This window comes from Emys orbicularis, chromosome 8 (assembly GCF_028017835.1).
Source record: "Emys orbicularis isolate rEmyOrb1 chromosome 8, rEmyOrb1.hap1, whole genome shotgun sequence".
Classification (NCBI taxonomy): domain Eukaryota; kingdom Metazoa; phylum Chordata; order Testudines; family Emydidae; genus Emys; species Emys orbicularis.
In genome coordinates, this window is record NC_088690.1 from 58,370,016 (window position 1) to 58,395,516 (window position 25,501).

Consider the following 25,501-nt stretch of genomic DNA (forward strand, 5'->3'; position numbering starts at 1 on the left):
GTATTTCTGATCCATGCTCTTGTTGGTGTCACTAGGCATCACCGTAGGGAACTCGGGGGGGGGTGTGTGGAAGACCACGAGAGTCGATGAAGCCCTCCCGCTCTAGGCCAAAGTGAACCAAAGCCCCTCCATGTTAAACTTTACTAACCTCACAGGCCAGCAGCTGGAAAGCGGTAGTGATAAGGGGAACCTACATGCTTCTAGCTGAAGGACAAAATAACTTGCAGAAGGGAACATTGCGAACAAGCTACACAGCCAAGGTCGTTTAATGTAACTACTACAGAGGGAGGAAGGGGGGGAGGTAGGGAAGGAAGAAAAGAATAAAAAGGGAAAAACTGCTTGTATCAGCACGCTTGATTTGAGACATGCTGGTCTCCTAGTGCCTATTCAGAGCTCTTGAATAAACTTTGTCTGCTTCTCCACCCTGGTGTGTTCATTGGCTCGAAGCACATGGGGCAACGAACCCCGCTGTTGCCCCCCTCAGGCCCTCTGTGCCGGCAACACTCTGACCGTGACCGTTTCGTCCCTGCTGTGACCTCAGCCCCTACACGCCCTGACTGGGACCGCTAGTAGACTCGTGCTGAGGGGGGAGCCCCAGAGGGTCCCAAGCAGGCTCCTGCCCTGGGCTCCCTGCTCCGACCAGCGGGCACTCTTCCGTATCCCAGAGGACGAACAGCAGCCCCCACCCTGGGCCCTCAGCGCCTCACGAGCCCCCGCCCTCCCGCACGCAGGGGCAGGGACTCCCCGCGCGGCGGAACCTCCCTCTTGGTGGCCGCGTTTCCGCCCGCGCCGCTAGCAGCGCTGCACCGCGTCCCTGGAGAGGCTCGCCCTGGCCCGGGACCCAGCTGCGCCCAGTTACCGGCAGGGGCGGGCCGCCGCGGGAGGGGACGGAGCGGCCGACGGACCGCGATGCAGTGAGGGAGGGGGCAGCCGGGTTGGCCATGGCTTCCCCGTTCCCGGCCGGCAACAGCGGCGGGGAGCCGAGCTCCGGGGAGGAGTCGGCCGGGCCGGAGGAGGAGGCCCGGGCGCTGGCGGAGCAGTTCGAGCGGGCGGCCGAGCGACTGCCGGGGCTGATGCAGGCGGCTAGTAGGGAGCAGCTCCTCTACCTGTACGCCAGGTACAAGCAGGTAAGGGCCGGGCTGGAGCGGTGCCTCCCCCCTTCTAGCGCCTCCCTCACGGTTCGCCGCCTCTGTCCAGCGCCGGGCACCCTGAGGCAGGGCTTACTAAGCGCTCCCACGCCTGCGCAGGTGCAGCGCCAGCACTCTTGGCCATTGCACCGCGACTGTCCCAAGATCGTGGGTCCTGCCTAAAGCCCAGCAGCCCCGTGGCTCTGAGGGAATCTCACCCTTCCTTAGAAAGGTCTCAGGCCTTGTGCTTGCAGAGAGAAGCTGGGAAACGGGATCCCAGGGCGCCCTAAAGGCCCTGGAGCTGGAAAGTAAAGGACAAGGATTCTTGTGCATTTATTTATTTTAAAATCTCCTCGTTATAAAGAAATATTGTAGGGTTTTGTTGTTGTTTTGTTTGTGGGGGAGGCCTGACTCATGACTGTTCAATGCTTGGCGTTGATACTGCTGCCTATGCATGGCTCTGGGTGGTATTTCAACCTTTGTCCAGTCTGGTGGGGGCCATGTGTTAGCTGTCACTTCGGGCTGGATGTAGTGTGAGGTGGAGATCAGCCACCATCAATTGATGGCAGAACACAAGTCAGCTTTTGTTACTTTAGGACCCTTGTGTCTGTGAAGAACCCTCTGAAGTTAATGGAGCTCCATGTGAGAGCAAGGGTCCACTCATGCGGATCCTACTGCAGGACTGGGGCCTTTGAATGAAAGAGCAGTGGCAGTGCTAACTCTTCCACAGCAACATTTCTCAAGTGATTTTGGGAATTACCTGTAAGGATAGGAGGGTATTTCCATGTTCAACCAGACCACGTATTGAAACCGACAACGTGGAAGGAGAGTGCCAACTGAGACAGTAGTTTTATAACAGATGTCTCTCTATCATGACCTAAATTAAGACCCCCTTCTCATTGCAGATTACGCAGCAGATGATAGACTTTCCATCACCTGCATCAGATTTAAGGCACTGACTTAGGCCCCGATCAGGCTTAGCTTTAAGCACATAAGTAGTCCATTGAAGAGCTAGCTGGTCACATGTTGCTTCGTCTTTTCTGTGTTTTCTGCTGCTTCTACAGGTGTCCAACCTTTGGACTGTAAAAGGAGCTGGAAATGAGGAGGGACTGCTAACCTGGCTGTCTCTATTTGGGGCTACTGCTGTGTTAGAGGATGAAAGGAGCTGCTCTCTGGAGCCTCCAGTGTGACTGAAACTGCCAGTCACCAGCAGGAGATGAGTGTCCAGCAGTGAAGGGATCAGATAGTGTGCTCAAAAAGAAGACCGGATAGCTGGGTAGCCTGTCCAAGACAGCAGGAGACAAGCACTGGGAATCTTGTGGAGAGGTTAAGGAGTTGATGATCAGATGGCAGAGAATCATGAAGGGAACATGAGAAGATAGAACAGAACAGATTGGAATGTGAGATGAAATGAAGAGTATAAGTAGACAATGATTTTTTTTTTTTTTTAGGGCAAATGCTTACTGCATTAGAAATAACTAAAAATACCTACTATTGCACTTCCATGTAAATAGTTGCTGTTGTTACCATGTTGATGCTATCCAACTGTGGATATAGTCCTGCCTGTGTAAACATTTAACAAACCCTGGAGGGTCCAGAAGGGTTCTGTTGCTCACAATGTGGGCTTCTCATACTATCTTAAGTGTTTCCTAGCTCCACTGAGTCGTAAAGGGAATACAATACAGTATATCAGCTTTATGGTTGCATTGACATCTGATATTGGGCTCCAGGGGATTTCCTCATTGCCAGTTGTGAGATGAGAAATGAGGAGCTTAATGTTGTTTAGCTTGAAATTATTAGGAGGAAATTCTTCAGAAATTGTTTTTACAAACCCTCAATTTGTTCCAAGCAAAAGGGAGCTGCTAACTGCATTGAGTCACCACATGTTTCAATAGCTGAGGTTTTAGACTGCTGGCAGAGAGGTGTGTGCGATGCTTTTGACTGCTCCTATAGAGTAACAACATAATCTGGTGTGTTTTGTTGACCGTATGCATTAACAGTATCATTTTTGGGATGTCGTGTACACAACTAATTACAGAACAAATATACTTTAAAAAAAAAAAATCTTGTAAGTGTCTTGCCTCCAGAGGCCAGGATGTTTGTAGGCAAGGCTTCCACTCTGTTCTTATCTCATCCTCCTGTGCTTAGTACCAATGCACATGCTCAACCTTATAGAAGACTCTGTGTTTCGCATTGCCTAGAAACAGTGGGACTGGTTAAGGACAGAGCCTACATTTTGCAGATGTGGGCATCACTGCAGTTAAAGTCAGAGGGAGTCTTGCAAGCGCAAGCTGCTGCAGGATCAGGCCCTGTTAACTTTGATTTTTTTGGTCTGGCATTTTGTGATTTAAGACAAAACTGTAGTACTTAACGCAACCTCTTTCTAGTCACAGAAGTCATATCAATATGCATAATAGGCTGCTAATGTATTATCCAGTGGACAGTAGTATTACACCTCTACCCCGATATAACGCTGTCCTTGGGAGCCAAAAAATCTTACCGCGTTATATCGAACTTGCTTTGATCCACCGGAGTGTGCAGCCCCGCCCCCCTCGGAGCACTGCTTTACCGCATTATATCCGAATTTGTGTTATATCGGGGCGCGTTATACCGGGGTAGAGGTGTACTTGTGTGCAAAAGGTGCTGACTTAGATCTGTCTGCTGTCCCTGATTTGACATCCTTGTCTGTCCTCAAGTCAATATTTCTTCTCACCAAAGGCTTTGATTTTAAGAGGCAACACCACCATAAAAGAGATGACAGTAACAGCTGAGTTCTCTGTTAAAATACTGTACATTATTGATCTAAAACTATTTAGATATATAAACTTTCTCCTGGAGTTTTACTACCTTTTATTGGAGGCAGTTTCAGATTTTTATTAATTTTATCTGCAATTTTGTTTGTGTGTCAGAAGCTTGAGAATAAGGGAGCTGTTCAGTTGTTGGCCCTAGTGAGAGAATGTTGCCAGGGCCTGTTAGGGCTGAACTTCAGTAAGAGAGGAAGAATGGTCCGGTGGGTTAAGGTGCTAGCCTAGGACTCTGGAGACCTGGTGTCCGATATCTGCTCTGCCACAGACTTCCTATGTGACCTTGGGCAAGTCATTTAGTCTCTCTGTGCCTCAGTTCCCCAGCAGTAAAATTGGTGTTGTGAGGATAAATGCATTAAAGATTGTGAGGTGCTCAGGCACTACAGTAATGGAGGCCATATAAGTATCCAAAGTAGAAATAGAATAACTAGTTGACAAGAGTCCAGTGCCTCATGAGTAAGGCTATGTTTTAGTCATGGGTATTTTTAGTAAAAGTCACAGACAGGTCACGGGCAGTAAACAAAAATTCATGGCCATCACTTATCCATGACTTTTACTAAAAATACCACTGAATAAAACTTATGGGGGGGACTGCCCAGGGCCCCAAAGGTGCAGGGGGAGGGTGTCCAGGCTGCTTGGGGGCGGGACAGACTCCCACTGGTGCTGGGGGCGGGGAAGGGAGGGTTGGCTGGGCCAGCAGGCTCCCTATCTGGCTCTGTGCCCTCTCGCCCCCCACCCCCGCAGCAGAAGAGTTTGGGTGTGGGAGGGGGTAGGGGTTTGGGGCACGGGATGGGGTGAGGCAGGCTCTGGGCGGCGCTTACCTGGGAGGCTCCCTGGAAGCAGCGACATCCCCCCCTCGCTCAGCTCCTAGGTGGAGGCTAGGCCAGGCAGCTATGCACGCTGCCTCTGCCTGCAGGCACTATCCCTGCAGCTCCCATTGGTCACGGTTCCTGGCCAATGGGAGCTGTGAAGCCAGCACTCTAGGTGGAGGCAGCATGCAGTGCTGCCTGGCCACACCTCCGTCAAGCAGCTGAGCGAGGGGGATGTTGCAGCTTCTGAGAAGCCCTCCAGGTAAACGCCGCCCAGAGCCCGCCTCACCCCGTCCGGTGCCCCATCCCCCTGCCCCTCTCACACCCAAATTCTGCTGCTGGGGAGCAGGGGCATGGTGGCCCGAGACTGCCCCAGCAGTGGCCTGTGCGCTATCCTTGTCCCTGAGCCAGGCGCACTGGCGGCTGCAGAAGTCATGGAGGTCATGGAAAGTCATGGAATCCGTGACTTCCATGACCTCCATGACAGACTCGCGGCCTTACTCATGAGTGATCAGACTCAATAAAAGAGCTGCAGTATTTGAAGAAGGCTCTCCTGATATCTATCTAAATGATGGGGTGATCAGACAAAATTCAAGTATTAAAATCCTGCACTCGTAGCAAAACAGGGCTCACACTGATGGGTGCAGGAAATGCATAATCCTGTGTTTTATATGTGCCTTTGCCATGTGATGATTTTTCAGGGACAGTAGAAGATGATTAAACCACAAGTTTGTACTGAAAATAGATTTTTTTTTTTTTTTTTTTTTTGGCTTACAGTTTACTGTAGTACTACTGTTGTGCTGGGTCTGAGTCAATATGAGTGACATTATTCTCTCTGATCTAATGGAGAACACCATGTCACCTCCTGATCCCGCCCTGGCATTCAGGGCTTAGGACCCTTACTAATTGGCAGGTGAAGCTGATGCTTCTCCTGACCGTCCCAGTACTTGCTAATTTGCAACCCTCACTGATCTGAATTTAGGCCCACCCCACTAGTTAGTGCAGATTAGTGAGGCTTTTCTTCAGCTGCCCTTTCAGTGCAGGACAAACTACGTGAAGAAATTCCATTTCTGCCTAGGAAATTGTGTTCACTAGGTCAGCTGATTGCATACAGATGGTCCCAGTATGGTTCAAGTCTACATTCAAAGCTGTACTAGCAAATTCTGGAGCTAGGGTCCAAGTTTGACTTGCCTAAAAGAATTTATGATTTGGTGGGAAATAACCTGCAGTCCGGATATCAGTTGCTTTACAATCTACTTCAGTTGAGTAATGTAAAGAAAACAAATCACAGACCATGATTGTTTGACACAAACTGGAGCTTCTCAAGCTTTTTCATGGCATGGACTATAGCTTAATAGAGATTCTCATGGATCCCTCCCTTCCCATTCAAAATTGCATGGATTATCTCCCCATGATTTATGATCACATAACATCGCTATGGCAAGAACAAAAATTGCTTGCATTGAAAAGTGATATTAGGGAAGTATTTAATGTATTCGGGCTGTCTTTTAATGCAGTTTATCAACTTGAAACAAGGAGGGCCCAGCACCAAGTGATCAGTCAGCCCTCCACGGACAACAGTATAGGAACCTCTGACTTGAAATAATATTTGGAGCTCATGTCTTTCTGCTAGCTTTGTAGAAAAAGCTTTCTTAGCTTTCAGCTGTAGGGACAAGAGGGCTGAATCTTTCACAAATGTTTTTCTCCCAATTATTTGTCAGGAATTCAAGTTAAACATTCTAACTAAAAATCCTTCCATTCTCGACTGCTCCAGTTTCAGTGTTATGTAATGTCAGAATCCCATTAGTTTTCCAATTTTTCAGGGAGTTGCACAGCAAAATGTGAGAAATAAAGAGCTGATATTTTTAATGTAAAAAATCAAGCAGTGCCCTCTTCCTCCTCACCCCCCCCCCTTTATTTTTGGACAAAACTCTTGTAAGCCAACTTAATATATCATAAAAAAGCAGAAAGGGCAAAACCATATTTATTTTTCTTTTGCAGATCATTTTGAAGTATTGTTCCTATATCTGTGTTGGCATCAGTAGTGCTGATGCTATTGCACAGCTGGGAGGAAAACAATGAATGCCAAATTTAAAGAGGGGAAACTATTTTCAGGTTTTGAAGAGGATCTTAGAAAATAATTATTTTCTATTAGGAAAAGTACGTAACTTTCTCTCAGAGTTGTTGGCTGTTTTGTGTGCAATTGGGATATTGGGCTAGAGAAGGCCAGGTTGGGGTGTTCTATTTTGACAGTAGATCATATTTCATTTATATTTTTCAGTTTGTAAAAATGTACTCAGTGTCTCAGAGTGCAAGAGAAAATGTTTAAACACAATCTAAATCACAGTCTGTATAAGATAGGGCTGACAACAGTGAAATGAAATTATATACAATTCCCCATCAGGCAAAAACCTGTTTTAACAAAGTACCTTGATCTGAAGGCCAGCTGAGAAACCCTGTGATTCAAACTAGTGACATTTACCATGAAACAATAAAACAAATATTTTAGAAAACTTTTCATTTTTTTTAAACCCCATTCCCTTTCTGTAAAAATCTAAATAAAATTACTGCAACTTCCACATCTAAGTTTTTTTTAAAAAGAGGCATGATTGATGATTGCAGATGCAGCATAAAACAACCTTTTAAGGTGAGGAATCATTAGCTGATCAAGCAGTTTAATTGGCTGAGCAGCAAGTGTTTTATAATAGTTTGATGGTTGCAGCTTGATTTTGCTTGACTAGCAACATCTGACTAACAGGTTGTCATGATCTCTGAAAATGGAGTGCCCATGTTTACTCTATCAGGTTCATTTAAACATCCCAATCCTTCCCATGTTTCGTTTATGCTGGATTTTGCCCTGCATTAGGGAGATTTACTATAACAGTTGCTTTCAAGGGGATTATTCCTGTTTGCATCAGTACGGCTACTCTGGCTTGGCCTCTGGTGTAGAAGTATGCCTTAGCTGGGAATCTGAGTTTGTGATATAGTCATTTATGAGCGATTGAAGAGTGGCTTTTTAATTGGAGTCCTGAAATGTTTGGTTACCAATGCAGGAACATTTAAAAAAAAAAAGTGATTAAGTCCACGTTTCATTTTATGTAAATCCATTGTTCATCAAAATGATGTTTAACCTATGTGAAAATTCCTTGTTTGTATGCAGACACCAATAATAAGAGAGGTGGGCATCAACGTTCTCCTGATCTTTGGTGTCTTTATCCTCTAATGATAGGGTCTGTAAATCCAAATGTAATATTAATGGGTACATGTAAATTAATTACAGAGGCATAGACCAACATGTCTTTTGTTTACTACCTGCCATTCCTTATTCTATGCTCCCTGGTTCCTCTCAGGAAAAATTCTGCTTTTAACTTCTCCTGGACTAGGGCTCAAAGAATTTGTTCCTGTCAGTCTCTCTTCCTCACCCAGACTGTGATCCTGTAGTTGCTCCATGCATGGATCTCCTGTTACCTTCAGTGTGAGCTCTGGAAGTGGACCAGCCAGTGTCCCAGGCTGGAATAAGTTTTGGGAAATGCACCGTATTCCCTTTGTAGGTGACCCTATTACTGAAAGGCAGCTGTTGGACTTTAGTCAAATAAAGGAAAGGAACTGCAAGTCTTCCTCAGCATTCCTTATAGCTATGAATTAGGGCTGTCAAGCGATTAAAAAATTTATCGCGATTAATCACGCTGTTAAACAATAATAGAATCCCATTTATTTAAATATTTTTGGATGTTCTATACATTTGAAAATGTATTGATTTAATTTATAACACAATACAAAGTGCACAGTGCTCACTTTATATTTATTTTTTATTACAAGTATTTGCACTGTAAAACCCCTCAAAAGAAATAGTATTTTTCAGTTCACCTAATACAAGTACTGTAGTGCAATCTCTTTATAATGAGAGTTGAATTTACGAATGTAGAATGTACAAAAAAATAACTGCATTAAAAAATAAAACAATGTAAAACTTTAGAGTCTACAAGTCCATTCAGTCCCACTTCTTGTTCAGCCAATGGCTCAGACAAACAAATTTGGTTACATTTGCAGGAGATGCTGCTGCCCGCTTCTTATATACACTGTCACCTGAAAGTGAGAACAGGTGTTTGCATGGCACTGTTGTAGCTGGCGTCACAAGATATTTACATGTTAGATGCGCTAAAAATTCATATGTCCCTTCATGCTTCAGCTACCATTCCAGAGGACATGTGTCCATGCTGGTGATGGGTTCTGCTTGATAACAATCCAAAGCAGTGCGGACCAACGCATGTTCCTTTTCATCATCTGAGTCAGATGCCACCAGCAGAAGGTTGATTTTCTTTTTTGGTGGTTTGGGTTCTATAGTTTCCGCATCAGAATGTTGCTCTTTTGAAAGCATGCTCCACACCTTGCCCCTCTCAGATTTTGGAAGGCACTTCACATTCTTAAATCTTGGGTCGAGTGCTGCAGCTATCTTTAGAAATCTCACTTGGTACCTTCTTTGTGTTTTGTCAAATCTGCAGCCAAAGTGTTCTTAAAATGAACATGTGCTGAGTCATCATCTGAGACTACTATAACATAAAATATATGGCAGAATGTGGGTGAAATAGAGCCGGAGACTTACAATTCTCTCCAAAGGCGTTCAGTCACAAATTTAATTAACACATTATTTTTTTAATGAACATCAGCAGCATGGAAGCATGTCTTCTGGAATGGTGGCATGAAGGGTTATACGAATGTTTAGCATATCTGGCACGTAAATACCTTGCAAAGCCGGCTACAAAAGTCCCATGCCAACACCTGTTCTCACTTTCTGGTGACATTGTAAATAAGAAGTAGGCAGCATTGTCTCCCGTAAATATAAGCAAACTTGTTTGTCTTAGCGAATGGCTGAACAAGAAGTAGGACTGAGTGGACTTGTAGGCTCTAAAGTTTTGCACTGGTTGTTTTTGAGTGCAGTTATGTAACACAAAAAAAAATCTACATTTGTAAGTTGCACTTTCACGATAAAGAGATTGCACTACAGTATTTGTAAGAGGTAAATTGAAAAATACTGTTTATCATTTTTACAGTGCAAGTATTTGTAATAAAAATAATAATAAAGTGAGCAGTGTACACTTCGTATTCTGTGTTGTAATTGAAATCAATATATTTGAAAATGTAGAAAAACCTCCAAAATATTTAATAAATTTCAATTGGTATTCTATTGTTTAACAGTGCGATTAAAACTGTGATTAATCACGATTAATTTTTTTGAGTTAATTGTGATTAATTGACAGCCCTACTATGAATACACCTTCATGTGGAAAAATATCCTGAGTCTGAGGGTATGTCTACACTGGAAACTTCAAAGCGCTGCTGCGGGAATGCTCCCACGGCAGCGCTTTGAAGTGCAAGTGTGGTCGGGCGCGAGCGCTGGGAGAGAGCTCTCCCAGTGCTCCTGGTAATCCACCTCCACGAGGGGATTAGCTCCGAGCGCTGGGAGTGCGGCTCCCAGCACTTGGAGCCTGTCTACACTAGTGCTTTAAAGCGCTCAGACTTGCTGCGCTCAAGGGGGTGATTTCACACCCCTGAGCCCGCAAGTTAGAGTGCTATAAAATGTAAGTGTATACAAGCCCTCAATCTCATGTACACTAAGGCCTCTTTACACCACTTTGCTATTGTTAAAGGGACATTAAATGTAATTGATGGCCACTACAAAACCCCCTTTATGCTACCATATCAGTTTAAAAGGGTCTTTATGTAAATGAGACTCAAGCCTTCTGTGTCTACATGTGGATTCCACTACAACCCCTCTAGAATATGTTATCATCACTATCTCATCTCTTTCAGGATTGTTTATTCACTTACCACTCCTAACTCATATTCCTTCCATGAACTGCAGTCCATTAACACTTCCTATACCTCTATTCTCTAGACTCCTTTTTTTCTTTTGCCTCACTCTCCTGTAATGAATCCTTTGTTTCTAGCTACAACTCCATCCTCTACTCCACAATTTACTACTTTTCCTCTTTCTGACCAACTGGACCATCCCAACCACCTCCAACCTTGACTCACTTCCCATTTCTGGTGTATCTGCTCTGGCTGCCATGCTCCTAGATGCTTCTGGAGGAAATCCAGAGATCATATGGACTCCACTCAAGTTTGCCATCTTTGTATTCAGCATGGCTATCAAAGGCAATTAAACATAGCCCACTTATTTAGTCTTTGTGCAGAAGGAGGTGAATTTCATCCTTAATGAATAATCATAATATGTGGTTTAGCTGTGTACCTACATTCCCTAATATCAAAGGGATTTTTCTTTAGTCTTGTTGGAGGATGAGCTATACAGATGGGTAATATACATTGTTGGCGATCCCTCAAGGATGATTTCTTTCATGGGTTATATTTTTCATGGGTCCTTTGGTAACTAAAGAGTCCGATTCTTGATCCACAGGCTCGTTGGCAGACATTGCAGGTGGTGTTGGAAGACCGGGTTGGGTCGTGATTGCTGCGTGACCGCAGGGCGGGTGCAAGGATGTTTCGCGCCCTAGGCGAAACTTCCACCTTGTGCCCCCCCCCCCCCGAGCCCTGTGGCAGTTCTCCGCCCCCCCTCCACCCTGAGGCGCCCCCCCCCGCAGCAGCTCCGCCCTGAGGCACCCCCCCCCCTCGTGGCAGCCCCACCCCAGCTCACCTCTGTTCCGCCTCCTCCCTGAGCACGCCGTCGCCGCTCCACTTCTCCCGCCTCCCAGGCTTGCGACGCCAATCAGCTGTCTGGCGCCGCAAGCCTGGGAGGGAGAGAAGCAGAACGGGGCGGCGTGCTCAGGGGAGGAGGCAGAGCAAAGATGAGCTGGGGCGGGGAGTTCCCCTGCATGCCGCCCCCCCCCCCTTACTTGCTGCAGGTGGCCCTCCCCTTGCCCCCCGACCCAGCTCCCTCCACCTAAATGCCATCGACGACCGGGGTGGCCGAAGATCCGGTCGCCGCCGAAGGACCCGAAATGCCACCCCCCAAATGCTAATGCCCTAGGTGACCGGCTAGGTTGCCTAATGGGTTGCACCGGCCCTGCGTGACTGTTGTCTTTCCTTTCTTTTGTGGCGTTTTTCTGCCACCAGGACAAGGAAGGCGATTTTCCTCAAAGTTGGACCTTCCTTCTCTGACAAGTCTTCGAGTGAAAATCACTGTGCAGCATCACCTGCTGGGTAATACCTGCAGAAGAAATTATCTGCATATCAGAATTCCATCTCTGTATCCTGTACAGAAAATAACAAAGGCCAATACGCCAATAGCTGTGTGAGACTGTTAAAATAAAAACATTTGGAGTTGAGAGGTTTGCCGGGGAGATATGAAGCTAATAACTGTCAATCAGACAGGAGTATAAATTTGCTCTGAAATCAAGAGGTGTAATAAATCTGGATATTTGCTGCTATGAACTGGCTAACAAATTATAATGATAAATTAAACTTTATCCCTCTCTACTATTCATTGTAACAAAGGAAATTTTTCTTCTTTAGGTCAAATTTGGAAACTGTAACACTCCAAAGCCCAGTTTCTTTGATTTTGAAGGAAAGCAGAAATGGTAAGAGGAAATCCTTGCAATTCTTAAAATAAAATAAAATCAGAAATTGTTATTTTTGGTCACATCTTTTAGATTGCTTGAACTAGAATCTTACTTTGCATGTATCTCTTTCTTAATGATTAAAATAATCCTTTAGGGAATTCTTAAAATGGTGGTAGTGTTCTGTTAATTTACTGTTGTATTGGTTTAATCAGCAACAAATAAATATGAGTGGGTGAAGGAGTTTCTTTTTAAGCCTGACTAGAGGATTGATGGCTTCAAAATTGGGTAAAAGATGTCTTTCCTTTTCCCAGAAGTATGAAGGTAGGCTTGTGTTAGGCCTGATCACTGTTTCATTGGTGACAATGAGTAAGAGGCAGATGTATCAGTTCTATGAGTGGGCCATTTATGTTTTTCTCTGTATCCCAGGGAAGCATGGAAAGCGCTGGGAGATTCAAGTCCCCACCAGGCTATGCAAGAATACATTGCCACAGTGAAGAAACTGGATCCCAGTTGGAATCCTCAGGTAGGATAAATGGAAATAAATGACATGCAGAAATCAATTAAACACATTTTTATTGCACATCTGAATATTTGCATCAGATCTTCATCTACAAGAGCTCCAGGAAAATTTAATTCACTGCACAGGAAACCTAACTTCTTAGACAGAGTAGTTTTAAATAGTATTTTAGCCATCAGGTTTATTACTTTATCAGATATTTAAGGGTTTCATAGTCTCTCTGGTGTATGGGCATTGTCTCCTTTTAAGAGGACCATTTTTTTAACAGGTATCTCTTAACTGGGCACCATCATAGCATCAAAATACAGTAGTCTTTACAGCAGGGGTGGGCAAACTTTTTGGCCTGAGGGCCACATCGGGATGCCAAAACTGTATGGAGGGCTGGGTGTAGTGTATTAAATTGCTCCCCGTAGGAATGTGCTACTTATGGTGTAGTACTTACGGCTGCGAGTCCTGGTACTCTGAGCGGCATGGTAATGGGGCAGGGAGCGGGGGGTTGGATAAGGAGCAGGGAGTCCTGGATAGGTGTGGGAGTCCCGGGGGGCCTGACGGGGCGGGGGTATGGATAGGGGGCAGGGCAGTCAGGGGACAGGGGGATTGGATAGGGGGTGGGGTCCCGGGGGGGAGGTTAGGGGCAGGGGGTCCCAGGGACAAGGAGCAGGGGGGTTGGATATGTTGGGTAGGGTGACCAGGTGTCCCGATTTTATAGGGACAGTCCTGATTTTTGGGTCTTTTTCTTATATAGGCTCCTATTACCCCCCCACCCCCATCCCGATTTTTCACACTTGCTGTCTGGTCACCCTAGGGTCGGGGGTTCTGAGGGGGGCAGTCAGGGGGCGGGAAGTGGGAGGGAGCGGATGGGGGAGGGGGCCAGGCTTTTGGGGAGGCACAGCCTTCCCTACCTGGGTGTAGTGTATTAAATTGCTCCCTGTAGGAATGTGCTACTTACGGTGTACTACTTACAGCTGCCAGTCCTGGTGCTCCGAAAGTAGCACATTCCCATGGGAAGCAATTTAATACGCTACACCTGGCGGCTCTCGCTGCCCTGCTGCCCAGAGCGCTGGCGGCATGGCGAGCTGAGGCTGTGGGGGAGGGGCCGGGGACTAGCCTTCCTGACCGGGAGCTCAAGGGCTGAGCAGGATGGTCCCACGGGTCGTAGTTTGCCCACCTCTGCTTTACTGGGTGTTTGACTTAGAATTACAAGGAACTGTGGAATGTCTACATCCTTTTTATACACCTTTTAAAAATACCTACTTCAGGCATGTTGATTTTATGATGGTAGAAAATTTGTGGTTTTGTTGCTCCTCCACCTTAGGAAAGAGAGTTCTTGTCTGAGCACAAGACTTGGAACCAAGAACTTGAGTTCTAATTCTGGTTTTGATGCCTCCTGTGGCTTTAGGGTAGATGTGGAACTTCTGTGGCTCAGCTTCCCCATCTGTAAAATAGGGATGCTAATGCTCCTCTGTCTCAGAAGCGTGCTGTGAGAATTAGTTAATATTTGCAAAGTGTCTGGAGGATGAAAAGCATTATAGAGCATCTCTAGAAAAATAACTCTGGACTGTACAATCCCATTAGCATACAAAAGTCAAAGTGATTTGCCATGCTTTACCTTACATAAAATCTTGTCCAATCTAAAACATCCATGCAAAATAAGGAAAAAATCCAATAAATATTGATCAGTTAAAAGCCTGAATGAACAAAAACACCTTGCAGCTCAAGTATTATTCATAAAGTAGGGGGGAAACCCTTTCTATATCCTTATGGATGCAATCGCTGTAATGTAGCTTCTGTTGATAAATAGAAATCTTCCCATTGAAATGTCATGGAGTGTGGCATGCTCATCCTCTGTTGGTGGCTAGTTCTGATTTGTCTGGTAGTTCTCTGCAGCAAGAATCTAGGACATGAATTCAAGAATCGACTTTATTTTTCAAAATGTCTAAAAGAATCGAACCACGCAGTAAATGAAGGAGCTGGAATTCTGACACTTTTTCCTGGCAAAGAATGAGTGCATCTGAGCATGATTACTCCCCCCAGTATCCTGCGCTGCACATATCTATCCTCTTCACTCCTCAGTGGAAGGTGGATAAGCAGAAACCAGCATATGTTCTGGTCACACTGATACAGCTGTTGGAGGTACTTTCATTGATTGCAATATCTATGAGGTGAAGAATTTAAAGGGCACCATCCTAAGCGCTAGACTTAAAAATGGACCTGTCTTGATTGTGCCAGTTCAGAGCTCTTTCCTTGAGGAGTCAGTCATGACATTTTCTTTCAAAATTAATTTTTAAAAAAGCATATGAATTCAGTACTGGGAAAGGGTGTTGAATGGATATCCCTGGAGACTGAACTCCACTATTCACATAGAGAGCAGGCATTGTCACCCATCCAGCCCATTGACCAGGAAAGGGAGTTCCGTCACCAACCTCATTTAAGCCTTGGTGCCTCTGGGACTGCTAATAAGTGGTAGTGATTTTTGCATTGTGGATCCTTGTCTGCTGGGAACTGAATTGAATAACAACAAAGCCCCATAGTATACTAGTGTGACATTTTTTAAATTGTATTTGTAAATGTTGTGTGACTTTGAGAGTCCTGTCAGGAGAGAAACCGGCTCAGTCTGTATAGTGGTTCAAAGCATTAGTGCACAGGCTTGTTTACTGTGAGTTTCACACTCATCCATGCCTCCTTCTTTTTCCTGCTTTTCTTTTTTCTTTTATGTTTTCAGTCATAAAAATGTTTGAAGGGTTTGGGGAGCAATGATAGACTCCGAAAGGGGGCCACTCTTAAGGCAGGTAGGGCCCAAATTGTCTTACCTTGCCAGTTTCATCCAGGAGTGAATGCCTGTCTCCAGCAGATTTTAGTATCCTTACAGCTCTGAAACCACAAAAGGGAGTGGTTTGAGGCTATATGGATTTCCTTTTCAATAGGTGTTTTGCCCTAACATTTCAGCAGATCTAAGTGTTTTAGACCGTCACATATGTAACTGAATTTCTTTCTCAAAACTTTAAAGATAATAAGCATTTTCTGTTTGCTTTCAGAACTCCCAAGTATAATGATAATGATAATGAAAATGACGTAGGGATAATAATGTAAGGCTTTCTGTCTTGATGTGCATTCCCCATAGCTTAGACCCTGAATTTCATATCCTGATTGTATCCCTTGCCTTGAAACTGCCTGTGAGTGAGCCAGAAATCAGTTGAACAAGGTAGGGAGGCTCTGTGTTGGAGGAAGGTGGTCAAAAATAGAACGGGGAAGAGGAGAAAGTTGCTACATTCTGCAGCATCTGTGCAGGGAAAGGGTGTTAAGAGGGAGAGAATTATTAATTAGTACGTTAAACAGCAACCTCTTGTCCCCATGTGTAGCGAAGTGAGACTCACCCGTGTGGCACCTCCTGCTGGTTATCCTGGGAATTAGCTCAATTTCAGCCCAGAGCACCCTCTGCTGGTTGGTGGCTCACCTGCCTTAGGCCCCATGTCCCGCCCGGACCCTGGTGCCCTTTACCTCAGGGTTCTGCCCCTGCAGTACCCCCTGTGACAGACCCAGACCAGTGTGGTACAGGAGTCTGGTAGAGGGCAAATATACTGGTCACTGGATGAGTAGTTTTCTGTTCCCTGAGTGACCAGAGCAGGGGCTGCACTAGAGTAATCAGGAACCTGCTAGAACCAGTTAAGGCAGGCAGGCTAATTAGGACACCTGGAGCCAATTAAGAAGAAGCTTCTAGAATCAATTAAGGGAGGCTAATCAGGGCACCTGGGTTTTAAAAAGGAGCTCACTTCAGTTTGTGGGGGGAGTGTGAGGAGCTGGGAGCAAGAGGCACAAGGAGCTGAGAGTGAGAGGGTGTGCTGCTGGAGGACTGAGGAGCACCAGCGTTATCAGACACTAGGAGGAAGGTCCTGTGGTGAGAATAAGGAAGGTGTTTGGAGGAGGCCCTGGGGAAGTAGCCCAGGGAGTTGTAGCTGTCATGCAGCTGTTACAGGAGGCACTATAGACAGATGCAGTCCACAGGGCCCTGGGCTGGAACCCGGAGTAGAGGGCGGGCCCGGGTTCCCCCCAAACCTCCCAATTGACCTGGACTGTGGGCTCTCCCAGAGGGGAATGTCTCTGGGCTGTTCCCCAACCCACATGGTGAATCTTTGAGGCAAGAAAATCCGCCAATAAGCGCAGGACCCACCAAGATAGAGGAGGAACTTTGTCACACCCCGCTCTGGATCTCCTCTCCCAGGGGAACCCCCGTCCTCTAAACCCACCTTGCCTCAGTGGCTACTGCCAGTCATCATCTAGCTCCTGCTCACTGGGGCAGACTGTAGTCTGTAAACCACTCATCATTGGCAAGGGAGAGTTTGGACCTGCTGCCTCTGCCTAACCCCGGACTGCACCTTTGCAACCCTGGTACCTGTTTTGGCCTTTAGCAAGGCCCGCAGCCTGGGGAATTTGCCAGGCTGGAGTTCCCTAGCTCTGCTAGCCTTTCCCCTGAGCTCCCAGGCAGCCAGGTCCTTCTCTCCCAAGCGCTAGAGAGATACTGACCCAGCTCCTGGCTCAGAGCCCTTTTATAGGGCCAGTTGTCTCCTCATTGGGTGTGGCCCCAGCTGTGGCTGCCTTCCCAATCAGCCTATTCTTATTGGCTCTCAGCCCCAGCCCTCTCCAAGAGCTGGCTTTTAACCCTTTCAGGGCTGGAGTGGGGTGACTGCCCTGCTACACCATGACAGTTTCCATTAATTGTCTATTGTTTAACCAAGTTAGTAATGGTATACAGGAGAACCAGACCTCCCCTTCTCTCATCTCTCTGGTGCTTATCTCATGCCAGCTATACTCTGATTTTGTTGCACCAGGTCCACCTTCCTGCAGCCACAAGAGGGAGCTCTGTTCATTATAATAACTAAGGTATATTTAAAAAGAACAGGAGTACTTGTGGCACCTTTGAGACTAATGAATTTATTTGAGCATAAAGGTGATAAAATAATAAAGTCATTATAGTCTTCAAATTTTAAATTTAATTTTAAAAAAAGATTTGTGTGTACAGTACTAGGTGCTTAGTCACTGTCTCTTTCCTCCTTACATGATCAGCTGGTAGGCCAGGTTTCTTAGTTTTTTTTTTCCATTATAAGTAGCTGGTGAACAAGAAACAATAATTGTGTGTGTCTGATGGGCTTTGTTGAGAGAAAATATAGGGTCTCTTATTAGGAATATGAAAAGTTTAGCTGTTCAAGATGGATTAAATTTGCCAGCATTTTTTTTTTTTTTTTAAATAGAGAGCGCTATCAGGTTTTAAACTTCCCTTCAGAGTCCATTTCACAGCATAATATGTTTCATTATCAGAAAGCTTTTCAGATGTTCATATATATTTTCCCTTTAAAATTTCATAAAAACATTTTAAAAATGTGTTAACCTTTGTTCTCAGGGGTTTTATGATGCCATCACAAAAATTCCTCTCAGATTTAAAACTCAAAGCTTGTTTTAAAATAATAAAAAAAATACAGTAGAGGAATTCAGAGATTCTACAGTCCCCAGTTACACAATGGTATGGGGTGGAGTATGGAGGAGTGACAGAGGGGTCCCTTTTGTGCCAGTCTAGTCAATTATATTGTGTACATATCTTTAATTGACTAGGATTTATAAGGCATTATTTATTCCCTGCAAATCTGCAATTCATAGAGGTACAGACCACAGTCTGTGTGCCATTGCACACAAGCAAAGTTAGGGTGCGTTCTGGGTTATTGCTTCTCATACCAAGATGAATATCAGCACACTAAATGCTTGGCACACAGTTCATGCAATAAAAATAAATAACAATGTAAACAACTCCACTTCTTTTAGCTCTTTCTTCAATTCAGACCTTCCATTTACCTCCTTTGGCTGAAACTTTGGCACTTTGTGACTCTAAATTCTCCTTCTTCCCGTTCTTACGTTGCAAATCTGCCTGTTGCCATCACTGCAGCTCTTCCCACATACAGCATAGACAGTTCCATCTTTGCTAAATCCTCCTGCAAGCCTTTCTTTCTTCTTGCCTCGACTATTTAAGACTTTCTGTGTGACCTCAAGTCTCCAGCAGGTCCAGAACACTGCTGCATGCCTCTTACTTGCAACAGGAAGCATGATCACCTCTCCCTCTTTGCAGGATCTGTTTCTGAACTGAGAGTAGTATTTATCTGGCTTGGGTTTTGCAACATGGAAATGAAACATTTGAAGGGGAAATGTAAAGACCCAGAGAAACATAAAACACATTTGCCCTTGTAGTGGAGACCTTCCACTTGACCACCCGTATTGCCATTTTTTTACATCACTTGTGGTTTACTAGCTTGTGAATAAAATTTTACCCGTAATGCAAAACTTAGAATTCCTCCTGTGTAATAAGGAATAAAGTCATCAAAGCCCAGGGCAATGTCTGCACACTGATCAGGCAAAGCAAGAAGATAGCTCTTGGTTCCAGAGGGGGCCCAAGATTCCCAAATCTTGGTGAAACTAGATTAGTATCCCCCTTCCTGAGCCCTCCTGGGTCGTGAAATTCCAATGCTGAGATTTTGAGGGAATAAATGTACATGTATATTCAAACTGCTGGTCTATGCTGTTTTTAAACTCTTTCAGTGCACTCTATGATGACTGACGTCAATAAAGCACTACTAGTGCTGTATTATTAGTGAGCAAGTGCAGAGCACAGAATTGAAAGCAGCCACCAGAGGATCACTGAAGAGAATAAACAACCCTTCTGATAAAAACAGAGCAGCCTGAAAGCAAATGAAGTTGAAGGAATAACATATTGTTGCTACAGGCACAGAGTAGACCTGTAAAACAGAGAACTTGTATGGAATGAATGTTAATTTGGTTGAACTCTGTTTCTCCAGAATGGGCTGCAGAGGGCAGTATTTCATAACACAGCAGCCAACTACTAGAGTGTTCATGGGTTTGAATGTGTTCCTGTCACTATTCAAATAGCCTTTCTTCACCACATTTAAAATGTTATTCTTCACTTGCTTGTACCTAAAACGTGTGTAAGAGAGAATTCACAATTCAAGGATACTGTGAAAGTCTGGAGAATCTGGTTCTTAACCACAAAAAAATGGGCTACACTGTGAATCTAGATACTGCAGGTGGAGCTGGATATTATTGATGTAATCTCAGGAAATATTCTAGTAACAAATGATACAGCTTGTTTTAAATTGATTTGTTTCATATTTATTAGATGTTGGTCCGAACCATAACTCCAGCCCCAAACTTAGGGTACGTCTTCACTACCCGCCATATCGGCGGGTAGCAATCGATTTATCCGGGATCGATAAGACGTGATATATCGATCCCCGAACGCGCTCACCGTCGACTCCGGAACTCCACCAGAGCGAGCGGCGGTAGCGCAGTCGACAGGGGAGCCGCGGCCGTCAATCCCGCGCCGTGTGGACCCCAGGTAATTCGATCCAAGATACTTCGACTTCAGCTACGCTATTCGTGTAGCTGAAGTTGCGTCTCTTGGATCGATTTCCCCCCCCCCCCCACCCCCCAGTGTAGACCAGCCCTTAGAACCTCTATAATGACCCAAACCAAAACTCTGTATCTAAACATTCCAAAACTTGGGGTTTGAAATCCAGACCTGAGTTTTATAAAACTTGGTTTTGGTGCTCAAATGTGGCCTGTTAGAAGAGATTTGAGCAACAAATTCTGACTGAGTTTCAGATTTAAGATTTTTATATTGGGCGCCTGTCTAACATTTTATTAACAAATGGGTAAATCAGGCTAATGTTGTTGTTCTTCTTCTGCAAATTTGTAACTTGGTATCCAAGTAGAGAGAACTTCTGTATTGGAAGAATTTAAGTAAATAACTTAAGTAAATTTTATTGAAAAAGCTGTGGCCCATAAACAGTATCAGAGCACCCATCATGCCTTCCCAGTGTGTGTCTCACTCAAACAGATGTCACCTTCTTAATCTGGCCAAGCAACCACAGTTTGCAGTCAGGAGTGAGAAGCAGAGTGGTTTGGGAAGGATTACAATGGGGGTGGGGAGAGTAGGGGAAAGATGTGTTGGGTCTGTGCTTAATGTGAAAATACCATTGATTACATTCCTCCTATATGTTTATTTTGCTGGGATGTGAGTATCTGTTTATGGTTTACCATCCAACAGGAAAAACTAGCTCCCTTCTGTAAACTAAGCTACTTCTAGCATTCCATGCATGTAAAGCCTTTGGAAAATAACAAGTCTGCTTTTTTTTTTTTTTTTTTTTTAATTAATGATCCAATTGAAATGTCAGAATTAGGTCTGAAATCCTTTGGTTAGCTTACCTCTTTATGCCTTGTTGTTGTGGCACATATAATTGTATATGTGGGGTTCCCCTGTAACTCAGATCCCTGCAAATCCTTAATTAAGGATGGAGTTTCAGATGCAGTTCTGAACTGCTTGGATTTTGTTTTTTAGTGTTAGCTCCTTGTTTTTAATTGACTTCTTTATGGTAATACCTGCTTTTGTATTTTTACCTGAAAATTAAATCAATAGTTCATAAAATATCAAAATCTATTAGTGAGGTGTTGCAAAAACACATACACTATCACTAGGAAAATACATAATAGCTGCCTTTTAAAGTTAAATAACTCATATTAATGCTAAAACCCCTCTAAAAACTGACTGTAATTTTTAAAAGTTTGCTTTAATTGGTAACTGGGGGTGGAGGTGAGAGGAAGCACCAGAAGCTACCAAAAAACTTACTATATTCACCATCCTGTATGATCTCATTTTTAGCCATCTTGTAAGATATGTTTTAAATTTACATCTGAACTGATACGTGGCAAATTTCATCCCAATGTAAATTAAAATGGCTGAGTTATGAATCCTTCAAAAGCAGTGTTTATAATGGAATATAGCAGCTAACTTGCAAATGTGGTGTTATAACTGGTACTGCAGTGCCAGCCCACACCAGACTTCATAGTGCTGGCTGTTTGACAAACTGATTCATGTTTAGGATTTTGCTCCCATTCTCCACTGTTCAGGCAGATTTTCAGACTGGTATTTTTGTGGTTCAGCACCATGAATCCATTTGGTTGGATTATCTGCTGCAAGGCCCAAGACTTTAATATACAGTGTTATTCTCCACCCGCACTATTTGTATGCCAGCTGGAAGAAGAGTGTTCATATCTCTGATAGTTAAGGAAGAATGGAGGGAGGGAGAGAGAGAGAGAGAGTGTGTGTGTGTGTATGTAAAATTAGAGGAGTAAATCGAGGCTTCATCTTATAGGAATCTACAAAGTGCACAAGATAGGGCTGAAATAAAGGGGGAGATCCTCACAATAGACCTCCCAGTTAATGTGCAGCAGCTCTTTGTCAGCACACAGTTTTAGAACATTAGTAGATGTTATACTAACGTTTCAGCTGCTGGGATGGAGATCTCATGACCTCCTCCAGCTACAGATTCGGTGACATTATGTGAGCTGGCCCTGCCCAGTGAGGAAGATGTCCATGGTTATTTTAGAATCCTAGCTGTGAAGTTAGTTCCTTTTGGTTGTAAGTATGTGTTACTACAGATACTCCTGAAACTACTTTTCTTGGTGTTAGAGCAGTGTTTCTGGAGTGATTTGTGGGAGACCAAAAGAACTGTAATGTTGAATATGACCCATTTTGTTTTACCAAATTGAGAACAACACAGTTCATTATCTATACAGGTTAAGAATTTATGGACCTTTTACAATTTGACTGAAAATGGATTTTTAAAAAATCAACTCCTACATCATTAATAAGAGAACAGTCCATTCATACTGTTTCATAAGGCAACATAATACCACTTCACAAGTACTAGCTACTCACAACACCTGTGCAAGGAAGGGAGGTAAGTTATCATGCCCATCTTAGTGATTGGGAAAGTAAGGGAGATGCCACACAAAAGGAGCCCATGTTATCCCCAAGGTATTAGGCTGTTACGCTAATGAAGGGTTCATATTGCTAAAGACTGAGGCACTGGTACTGCTGCAGGATCCCTGTATAACATACTGGTGACTAAAATGCTAAATGTCTGATTTCAGCAATTGGCCAGAAATGTAACAGCTCCTGTGAAGATGAACCTTATAACAGGAATGTCTGAAATTACTTCATAGTTTTTAACTAATCCTTCCAGGTCTGAATAATTAAAAAAACCCTTAACTTTTTGTAAGTTCTGCTCATAAACAAAGCCACTCATGGATACCATCAGTTGTCTGACTGGACCTTTCTTCATATATGTAACTGCATTTTGTTTATAATTTTCATTATGCTAAAAGGATTAGTTTAAACCTCCACTCCTTTCATTATGTGGGAAGTATAATGTTACCCACGTGAATTTAATTTAATTTAAAGTTTAATGGTACGGTCTATAGCTTTTTAACTTACATGTCTTGAGAACATCCCTTTTTAAAACAAATTGTCTTCTGTCATATGCATGCTAGTTTTAAAATAAACTAACACAGATTAGTGGCCACTTAATAATGGACAACAAAAGTCTTAATCCACTACTGTGAATGTAGTGATGTACCAATAAATGGAAGAGTTTAAACAAAACAAAAAAAATAGAATGGTTTGTCTTTTATTTTCTTTGTCTCTGTAACACTGTCAATGGGAAACAATCTGGCAATTATCCTTCATGAACCTGTAGTCTAAGATGGAGATATCTAAGGTGCAGTACCTGGGGCTGAATATGCTTTGTTCTAGCAAGTAGAAATATTGTCGTATGCTGTGAATCCGGGTGGATTTGATTTAAATAAAAAAATCATGATTTAAATCACTAGTTAGGAAGACTCTATTTAATCATGGTTTCCTACATAAAAGTGCATTCTTGTTGGTTGTTATAATCTTAATACATATTCTTCACAACTCAGAAATAGATGTAGGTTTCATTTTTAGAAGGTACACACTATACTTTTTTAAACAGTGATTTATTTTGAAAACTTTTCAGATTAGTTTTACTGCTATATCAGAAAATGAATGATTGTTTGGTTATTTCATTTACCAAAGGTAATTGAAGCAGATATTTATGAAGTCATTGGGAGGTGAACTATCTCCAATTCAACAGGTTAATCATTAATATTTGGAGGGTTTTCTTGCCATGCTGTATTAGGAGGAGAACATCACCAGACAGACATTTAAATTGTTTTATTTAACTAAAACAACTAAGATTTTTTTCTTCAACAGCAAACATATAATATTTTAACAAAACAAGCATATGTCTCTCGCTTCTCACATTTATCTCCAGACTTCTTCTCCTTGTCTAGACCTATTCTGCCTCCAACAATCTTCTATTAATTGAACTTCTTGAAACATTGCACTTTGAGAGAAGTAAGGGATTGACTCTGTGTACACAAATTTGCAGAGGGACAATAGAGTTGAGGTGTGTTATTTCTCACCTTTATTTATTTATTTAAAAACATTTTGCTGTTAACCTCTGGAGACACAAATCCACAGTTTGAGAACTGCAAAACTAAGCATCTCTGTTGGTATCTTCTAGACTGAGCACTGAGTCCCATTGGGTAGATAGAAAGATTAACCTAAATAATCTATACAGAAGCCTGTGGCACCCCATAAGATTGGGTCCCTAATCTATGAACTACTGGAACTCATTTACAAATATTTTCTTAAACATTACATGAATATATTGTCTCATACTATAGAATTGGAATTTATAATCCCTATTCCATTATGAAATATCTTTGAGCTATAATGATCTTAATTAAAACTCAAAAATCCGATTTAATTAAAAAAAATCTGATTTTTTGATTAAAAAAAAAAAAATCATTGATTTTTATCCACCCTGCCATGAATGCTGTATTTGTGGGGCTGTCAGCAGTGTTGTTCTAGGTGGCTTTCCTTTCCTGCAGCAGGCAGACATACTGACAAATGGTTGACAATTCTTGTCACTAGAACCACAATTTACAATGAAGCATAGAAACAAAATGCTAGACTTGGAGTAGGAGTTCCTGCTTCTCTGAAGTCTGGTTCTAACCCCAAACTCCATATGGACAAGAGGACTTAAATGATGAGGTAGTGTCTTATACAGTAAATATATACAAAACCAGAATTGGTTAGAGTATATTGCATGAATTTGTGGGCTGTTTTGTGTTGTCTTTTATTTTATATCTTGTGGCAAATTGCCAGCACTATTATGATGGGTCCCGCGCTTTCTCCTCTTGTGGGGGTTCAGGGTGCTGTTTCTCACCCCTGAACTGGGCTATCAACTGTCCCACTAGTGTCCCAGAAAAGGGGAGTGGAGAGGGAGGGACCCGGGCCTACCCTCTACTCTGGGTCCCAGCCCAGAGACCCTAAGGATAGCGGTGAACCACTTGAACTAGCGATTCCTTCCCCTGGGCTACTTCCCTCTCCGGCCCTTCAGCTTGTGGGGCTTCCTGCCCTCTCTCCGCTTGGGCCAAGTTTCTCCCAACCCCTTGTGTCTGTAGAGTCCCTCTGCTCTGCACAAGCCGGGTTTCCCTTTACCTAGGGTCTTGGTCTTCTGGCCCACTACAGCACTTCTCCAAATTGCTCTCCGCTCCAACACCAAACCACTCTGCTTCAACTCCTCCAACTGTCTTGATTGAAGCTGGGGGGTTTTATCAGGTGACTGGCTTCAGGTGCTCTAATTAATCTGTAGCAGCCTCTCTTCCCTCTACAGGGAATAAGGCTCTCATCATCCTGGGGCTTACATATCTCCCATCTATCACTCTCCTGCTGCCCTCTGGCCATATTCTCCCCCCCCACCCCCCTCCGCTCAACGCCATGGGGTTGGGCTACTTGGGA

General features: G+C 43.8%; 1 protein-coding gene across 1 annotated transcript in view; it reads left to right on the plus strand.

Annotated features, from left to right (window-relative positions):
- The first annotated feature begins 941 nt into the window (after positions 1–941).
- Positions 942–25,501, plus strand: part of ACBD6 (acyl-CoA binding domain containing 6) — a 167,417-nt gene continuing 142,857 nt past the window's right edge. The window contains exons 1-3 of the mRNA XM_065409421.1: positions 942–1,127; positions 12,211–12,275; positions 12,684–12,780. Coding sequence (XP_065265493.1) covers positions 942–1,127; positions 12,211–12,275; positions 12,684–12,780 — 348 coding nt within the window. The remainder of the gene's footprint in view (positions 1,128–12,210; positions 12,276–12,683; positions 12,781–25,501) is intronic.